This window comes from Glycine soja, chromosome 11 (assembly GCF_004193775.1).
Source record: "Glycine soja cultivar W05 chromosome 11, ASM419377v2, whole genome shotgun sequence".
Classification (NCBI taxonomy): Eukaryota; Viridiplantae; Streptophyta; class Magnoliopsida; order Fabales; family Fabaceae; genus Glycine; species Glycine soja.
Genome location: NC_041012.1, coordinates 41,137,347 through 41,145,704, shown reverse-complemented (window position 1 = coordinate 41,145,704; position 8,358 = coordinate 41,137,347). Strand labels below are relative to the sequence as shown.

At 34.6% G+C, this 8,358-nt stretch overlaps 1 protein-coding gene across 2 annotated transcripts; it reads left to right on the top strand.

Moving 5' to 3' along the window:
• The first annotated feature begins 3,372 nt into the window (after positions 1–3,372).
• Positions 3,373–8,170, top strand: LOC114377308 (transcription factor GTE12-like). 2 transcript variants are annotated; one of them, XM_028335757.1, is made up of 11 exons: positions 3,373–3,529; positions 4,040–4,895; positions 5,091–5,151; positions 5,222–5,368; positions 5,447–5,511; positions 5,594–5,651; positions 5,743–5,826; positions 5,924–6,045; positions 6,135–6,201; positions 7,424–7,545; positions 7,623–8,170. In XM_028335757.1, the coding sequence occupies exons 2-11, from the start codon at positions 4,173–4,175 to the stop codon at positions 7,872–7,874; spliced, it is 1,701 nt and encodes a 566-aa protein (XP_028191558.1). In that variant the 5' UTR covers positions 3,373–3,529; positions 4,040–4,172; the 3' UTR covers positions 7,875–8,170. The 2 variants fall into 2 exon arrangements, with proteins under 2 accessions (XP_028191558.1, XP_028191557.1); XM_028335756.1 differs by having other exon boundaries at positions 3,375–3,529; positions 4,014–4,895.
• The last annotated feature ends 188 nt before the right edge of the window (positions 8,171–8,358 follow it).

Here is an 8,358-nt window from a genome sequence, read left to right as displayed (position 1 = left end):
ATATCATTGGTAAGTTTGTTTTGTTATCCTTTTTTCATTTACACCTTTCTTATTATTACAAGTATTTCATATTTGTTTTTAATTTCCCTCAATTTTGTTTAATGGATTTCTTGATGTTTTTTATATGAGAAATCAAATGGGTTTGGTCCAAAAACTAAAAGTTGTGGTTATGTGGTGATTCTCATCCATCTTTTTTTCTTCTTTTTATTTTCACTTTTGTAATTCTAATTACAAAGTTTCTTGATGTTTTTTTTAGGAAGTCTCTCACTTTCTTTCTTCTCTCATTCCGCAACTTCTAAAGGACTACATGTTTGGTAAGGCTTCTTTAGCTTAATTCCTTTTTAAAAAAATTATTCTAATTTTTTTTGGTAACTTTTGGTTTTTTTTTCCTAACTTCTAAAGGACTTGATGTTTGGTAGAGTTTCTCTAGCTTAAGTATTTTTTTTGGCATTTTTTTGTTGATGCTTTCCTGGGATTTTAGGGTTTTTGTGAATGTATGGTTGGATTTTTGGTATCTTTGTCTTTGAAACAATTTCTGGTGGACTTTGCCTGGGAGAAACTGTGGCTAAGTATTTTTTTTAATATATTAATATACATCTCTATGTCCTTTTCTTGTAGAATTTACGTTGGTGGGACTACAAGTTAATTTGTTATTAATATATATCTCTAAGCACAACGTTGCCGCTGAACAGTGAGTTCCTTCACCACTGCATCGATGTCGTTGGTAAGTTTGTTTTCTCATCTTTTTTGTCATTTACACCTTTCTTATTATTACAAGTATTTCATATTTATTTTTAATTTCCCTTAATTTTGTTTAATAGATTTCTTGATGTTTTTCATATGAGAAATCAAATGGGTTTCGTCCAAAAATTAGAAGTTGTGGGTATGTGGTGATTCTCATCCATGTTTTTTTTCTTTTCATTTTCACTTTTGTGATTCCAATGACAAAGTTTCTTGATGTTTTTTTTCTTTATTTTAGGAAGTTTCTCACTTTCTTTCTTTTCTCATTCCGCAACTTTTGAAGGACAACACATTTGGTAAGGCTTCTTTAGCTTAACTCCTTTTTTTTAAAAAAAGTATTCTAATTTTTTTGTAACTTTTGGTTTTTTTCCTAACTTCAGAAGGCCTTGACGTTTGGTAGAGCTTCTTTAACTTAAGTATTTTTTTTTGGTATTTTTTGTTGATGGTTTCCTGGGATTTTTGGGTTTTTGTGAATGCGTGGTTGAATTTTTTGTATCTTTGTCTTTGAAACAATTTCTGGTGGACTTTGTTTGGGAGAAACTGTGGCTAAGTATTTTTTTGTTGATGCTTTCCTAGGATTTTTGGATTTTATTGAATGTATGGTTATATTTTTGGTATCTTTGTCTTTGAAAGAGTTTCTGGTGTTGTTTGTCGGGGAGAAAGTGTGTTTTTTTGTGGTTTTCAATGGTTATGTTTTTCTGTGAGACAAAGCTTAATTTTTTCTCTAGATCTGTTACAAAGTGTTGTTTTCTTGAGGTTTGTTGTTTGTGCAGCTAAACGACCAAAAACATTTGCTCTTTGTCTCTTTTTCTTTCTTGGTTCTAACTTAAACACTGTTGAAGTTAAAAAGATATATGAACTATGAGGAGTTATTTTTACATGAAAAGGGATACAATATATATTGAAGATTAATTTTTTTTTTGTTGAGAAGCAAAGTATGAATTGAATATACAACAGAGTTGGGAGAAGACGAAACAAATGGGTACTATTACCGCCTTCCTCAACTTGCCACACTTCCCACTACAGCTACTACTAGGTTCTATTAGTTTGTGTGATTTTCTTTATTCATTTCACTTTTTAGTTAGGCATTTTCACTTCATTCAAATTTTTTTTTGTTATAATCGAGACCAAAGGAGTATGATTTATGCCACGGTCGTATCATTTTAATTACAAGTTTACAACAAAATTATTTGCAGAAATATAAAGTTTTTGAGATTTGGTTAACTTCCACTTCGACTTTAATGTTTTTTTCTTTCTTTCTATGAATGTTTCAGGTGACTCATCTATTGGGGGTTCTTAACTTTGGTTGGTTTTGCTTCATCTTTGGGGCAAGTAAGTTGATTATGTTTGACACAATGCATTGGATTTTCTTTTTCTTATTTTAAACAGATTTCAATGCCTTCTTTATTGGTTTTTACTTTTTTATTACCCTCTTTTACCATGGCCACAACCCGTTCCCTTTGTATATTGTTTGTTCTATGTCGTATTTTGTTCTATGTTATGAAGCTATTCTATGTTTTGTGAATTTAAGCCGTGCTTCAATTCCTTGACTAATTAAAGTCATTGGAATAATGTCTCATAAGCGGTGTTGGGAATCTTGAGAATAAGTGTTTTTAAATGATTTTTATTTTTTTATTTTTAAGATACTTATTTATTAATTTCAGGAAGGAAACTACAATGGTACAATTCTTAAATTATTCTCGATGAAGGGAAATGATTTTCTTTTGAACCTTTCATGTGTTTGCAATCTTTTAATTTGTTTTTGTTAATTGAAATTGAACTTTATATCAGTTGAATAACATCTACTTGTGTCATCACTGATACAATTGAGTGCCCATCTAACTCCATAAGCTAATTAGTCTTCAAATAGGTTTAATACTATTATGATTTAATTAGAAAATATATGTTGCCTGCTATCGGATATTAGCATATTGTCCAGAGACCACACTTTTATATTTCATAGTAACCAATCTTAATGGAAATATTGTACTCCATGACAAAGAAACAATTGTGTATACAATTTCTATGGTAAGGTTACAAAAGGTAGAATTACTAGAACAAAAGAACAATTGATAACAAACTCAAGGAATGTTGCAGCCTATACCAAATGTCCCAAAGAAATTAGAGAAGAACTATGGAGATGTTTGAAGGATAAGAAGAAGCAAAAGAGGAAATAACCACATGTTATGTAAAGGAAAACATAAATACAAATATTCTTTTTTTTTTTTGTGAAAGAGAAGATCTAAGTCTTTTTATTAACCAAAAATTAATTTTTTTAAAAAATAATTTTTTATACTTTTTGGTGTATTTTTTTAATCTAAGTATAATTTCAAAACTAAAAAAAAAAATAGAACGAAACACCTGTGCATATGCACCGGTGAATGACTAGTTATTATCAAATTTTGTTTCATCTAATCTAATTAAATCACATGAGCCCTAGATATTTTCCTTTTGTAGGTTGACTATTGGCTCTAGATATTTGGACTCTAACCAATCAAATCACAATCACATCGTTAACAATATTTCCGCCCTGAAATAAATAAATAAATAAACAAATGATTAAAAAAACGTGGAGTAAAGCCCAAGAAATAAAACAAGAAAAACCATATCTATAGAAAGTCAAGATGACGCGTCGATAAGTAAAAAACCCTAGAAACCACACTGATATACTCTTAGTGTCTTACACACACTGTGGCTTTGGCAGCGCGACTCGTCTTCGTTCCTTACCCTCGGGTTGATCTGTGAGAGGGGCTTGATAGCCCTCTCTCTCTCTGCTGCTGCAATTCTGGTACGTTCGTTTCCAAACCCTAATTCGATTTTAATGCTGAAATTCCACGTTTTGCCTTGTCTTGTTTTTACGGTGAAGTTTTTTGTTCTGTCTTGATTTGAAGAGCCGGATAGTATGTTTCTACGTTTCGTGCTTTGCAGCAACTATTTTGTATAATAACTATTCGATGTGAGTTGCGTCGGTTATCATATGCTTTGGAATTCGTTTGTTGATTTTTTTTTTCGATTTTCTTTGGTGAAATACAGTAGTCTGGATCCAATTCTCTTAAATTCCGGTTTTGGGTGGATGTTTAATTACTGTGAAAGATTTTTAACTTTCAATATTGTTCAGTGCATGATCTATTTGTATTGGTAGTTTATCAATTTTTGCGAAACAGACTTTATTTCCATCGGTAACGAATTCTTTGTCTCATGTGTGTATATGTATAAAGTGTTTTGTTTTCTGATATAATTGAAATTGAAATACGTAAGTTGTTTGTGCTCAGATTGTTGGCAACTATTTTTTATACAGACGATTTGTCTTCACATGGAAGCATTGCTTGCTTGAGGGACGCCTTTGTCTCAAAGGAGTTGGAATTTTCGGGTTTTTTGTGGGATTGGAGATTTAGAGAGTGCCCTTGCACTCCCTGTTTTATTTCATCACCATGATTGCCACTGAAACTATAGTACCAAGTACAAAATTGAAGATCAAGTTCTCAACCAAAAGGATAGAGATTGATTCTGGGCCAAAATGTGAGTTTGGACAGAAAGTGTATCACAATGATAAAAACAGGCGCTGTAATTCTAATGAAAATTCCTCAGCACTGAATTCTAACAAGAGGGGACCACCAGTAAGTGTTGAGGGCCAAAAGGAGAAAAGACAAAAGATTGATCGGAAAGGGTCGATGCAGTGTGCTACAATACTTAAGAGTTTAATGTCTCACTCATATAGTTGGGTGTTTCTTAAGCCAGTGGACCCTGTAGCATTGAGTATTCCAGATTATTTTACAATCATATCTCATCCAATGGATTTGGGCACAATTAAATCTAAGCTGGAGAGAAACATTTATTCTGGCATTGAGGAGTTTGCAGATGATGTCAGACTGACCTTCTCAAATGCAATGAAATATAATCCTCCCGGTAATGATGTTCATATGATGGCGAAGGAACTCAGCAAAATATTTGACAGAAAATGGAAAGACTTTGGTAGGAAATGGAAGTTTGAAGATGAGCATGATAAAAGCGAAACGGAAACAATTAAGGAAACTGGGAGAAAAAGTCTTGATGCAATGCTTCCCCGGCATAAAGATTCCTTGCCCAAAAAAACACAATTATTCGAACACAAAGGAATGCACAAGATTAGATCATTGGCAACAAAAGATGCCAGAGTAAGTGTTGTATGTGAGGGAGAAAAGTCTTATTGTAATATTAAAGGATACAATATGTTTACTGCAATTGATGAAATAAAATTGGTATCTGCTGCCTTTCTTCTCTGTTGTACTTTAGTATGGCCACATGTTTCTTTTGTTTTCTGGTGTATTTTTTTAAAAAATGTTATTATATTGGCAATATTTCGCTTGTAGGTGGAGACACCTAAATTATCACAGATTCCTTGCAAGTTGATTGAGAAAGACTTGCACAAAGGTATGAATGCATTAAGAGTACTGTGCAGGTTTCTGGCTCTTAAAGGAGCTGATAACTGTGTATTATATAGGCAGCAAAGGTAATCATGATGTGGAACAGCCTGCTGGCTCTCTAAAGTCATATTTTTCAGTACGTTTTGTCACATCCAAGTGTAGAATTTGTGGCAATATCATATGCCATTGTGAAAATCCTAGCAATTCAACACAGGTGTCATCAGGTAGTTAGACAATCTTCTGGTTGCTTCTCTGATGTGCCATTTGTTTCTTTATTGACTTGTATCTGTGCACTGATTTAGACATATCATCCGAAGGATCTGAAGGAAGGGACCTAATTGCACGTGTTGCCGATTCATTGAGACAGGTATTAACAATAGTATTATCAAATGTCACGAGCCAAATTAGCTGTAGCCTGCAATTCTAAGAAACTTTATGTCTACTTCCAGGATTGCCGGACTAAATGTACATCACCTATGGAGAAGAAATCTGATCTTGATTCTGATGGTGAGAATAGTTTAGACATGTGATGATAAGTTTTCTTCTACCTTTGGCTCTCATGCTGATTTTGTATAGTTGATGTTGATATTATGCAAAGGAGCTGTAAGTTCTTTGGACAGTGAACATGTTTGTCCTAGTTCTCAGCATGTAACTCCTACTACTGATGCCTCTTCTGGGGAAGGTCAGCTTCTCTTTGCCTATTATGCTTCAGTTAACTGCTGCTACCTCTTGTATGTGGATCTGTATGGTGCTAATTTATATGCTGTTTGTTGTTTTAGTATGGAGCATGCCTGTTTTGCCCGTCCAGCTTTCTCCTAAAAAGGCTCTTCGTGCTGCTATACTTAAAAGCCGCTTTGCAGATACCATTTTGAAAGCACAGCAAAAGACCCTTCTTGATCATGTAAGCCTTATTTGAAGGGTGTCTTGATTGCATTGAGGCTACTTTTGAATGCAGGGTAGTTTCCTAATTTTCACTGCTCTGTTTATTAGGGTGATAAAGGTAATCCTCAAAAAATGCAGCAGGAAAAGGAGAGATTGGAAAGGATTCAGCGTGAAGGTGAATATAGTATATTAGTATCTATTACTTGGGACTATGTAGAAACTTTTTGATAGAAACATATTTATATGGCCATTGCTAGCATGGACCACCTTCTTAAATGGTCTAAAATGGACCGTGTTTAATTATCATTAGATTCGTCTGATCCTTAGGATTATATCATACACTCTCTGCACTGGATTTTTTGTTACCCCAACCACTTCTGGTCTCCGCACAGCTCCTTCCCTCTTTCATAGTTGGCGGCCACTGAGACCACCTCCGATCTCCAAGCCCTCTCTGGCGGATTTGAGCTTTTCTGGCGAGATTCCCTCATCAGTTTCCATCTTCTCAGCACCACTTACTGTCCAATCGTTGAAGACTAGCAATTGCCAATCCTTACCGTAGTATCATAAAATTCAATTCTTTTCATTGTTCAATTTGGATGTGTTTTACTTCATCATTGGAACTTGCTGCAAAATAAAATTTTATGAGTAACCTCTGGTTAGGAAATTTTTCTAACAAATCTCGTGTAAATATCTTTTCATATGCTTTTTTTTTTGGTTTAAGGCTTGAAGATCCTGATGTAGAAGAAGTGAAATATTTCGTTGAGAAACGGGTTCAACTGACATATTTTATTCTTCAAAAATGGGTTAAATGGTTTGCTTGTTTTTTTTAATTTCTCGGATTCAAATGTGTTAATTTTTTTTCCTGGAGAGTTTGGAGTAGAGATTTTGCTTGGCCTGAATGCCTTTGGTGAAGATGGAATCCTTTCGCTAGGCACACTGTCACTGAGCAAAGATGCCAAGGCTTTTGCAGCCTCATTCTGCGGTGACCATCATGGTGCTGCAGAGGTGGTCGCGGTGGTCACTGATGAAGAAGGGGAGGGTCTGCAGTCCCGTGGATTGTGGAGCCTTGTAGGGGTTGGAAAGAAAAATCTTGTGCCAGAGGGTGTATGATATAGTCCTAAGGATGAGATAAATCTAATGGTAATTAAACATGGTCCATCATAGACCATTTAAAAAGGTGGTCCATGCTAGCAATGACCTATTTATATACTTGTTTTGAATTTTGAATGCTCATCAGTAACTTCATCTGTCTCTGTTCTGTTTTTCCAATGTTCTTTATATCATCATTAACTTGTCTATTCTTCGTTTGAAGTGACTTTTCTTGTTGGGTCAATGAGGACTGTAATTGAATTTATTGATTGGCAACCCTTGTTCATCATATGCTGCCTGCTTTACAGAAAGAGCTAGGATCGAAGCCCAAATTAAAACTGCTGAAGCTGCTGCAAGAATGAGGGCTGAGGAAGAGTCAAGGCAGCGGAGAGAAAAGGAAAGAGAAGCTTCACGAGCTGCAATAGAAAAGGTTTGATTCCTGAGTCATGTGTTCTCTGTAACTTTTTTGTTTATTAAAATGAGTTTTTAATTTGATGTCTTTTGTAGATGAAAAGAACCGTTGATATAGAACATAATATGGAGATTATTAAAGAACTTGAAAGTTTGAGTGGATGCACGCTATCTTATAAGGCCGTTGGCGGTAGAAATGGCTACAAAGTTGCATTGGAGACATTGGATAAACATCAGTTTGAGAACCCATTGGAGCGGCTTGGTTTATTTATCAAGGAAGACTTCACCACAGATCTTGATGAGGAGGTTTTGAACGGAGGCTTTGAAGAAGGGGAAATTTTTAACTGAATGCACCTTCATGCAGTTCTGCCAGCTCTAAGTGTTTATATCCCTTTTAGACATGGAAACAGACAATTATTGTAAATGCACATATTGTTTGGAATCAAGTCTTTCGACTATATCTGCCTTAATTACCCTCTTGTCTGGGAATTAGATAACTACACACGCTTGCAATTTTGTTTTACAATATTAAAGTATTCCTTCCAGCAAACATATAAAGAAAGCTCTTACAGGCGTGATGTTTGTTTGTCCGTTTGATGTAAATAGGTTAATATAAAGATTTCCCGAAAAACGGGATTTTTTTTAATTAGTTGCCAAATATGCCACGTATTAGGGTTACTTAAGTGGTTGAGTAGGTGCAAGCGAGTGGTTCGAGCAGTGAACTATTGTAGGTAGAGTTCAGAAGAGAATCAACCGTAGTGGTGCCCGTGTACTATAACTTGAGATGTCTATAATATGCAATAAATAAATATATAAATACATACAGGTTATT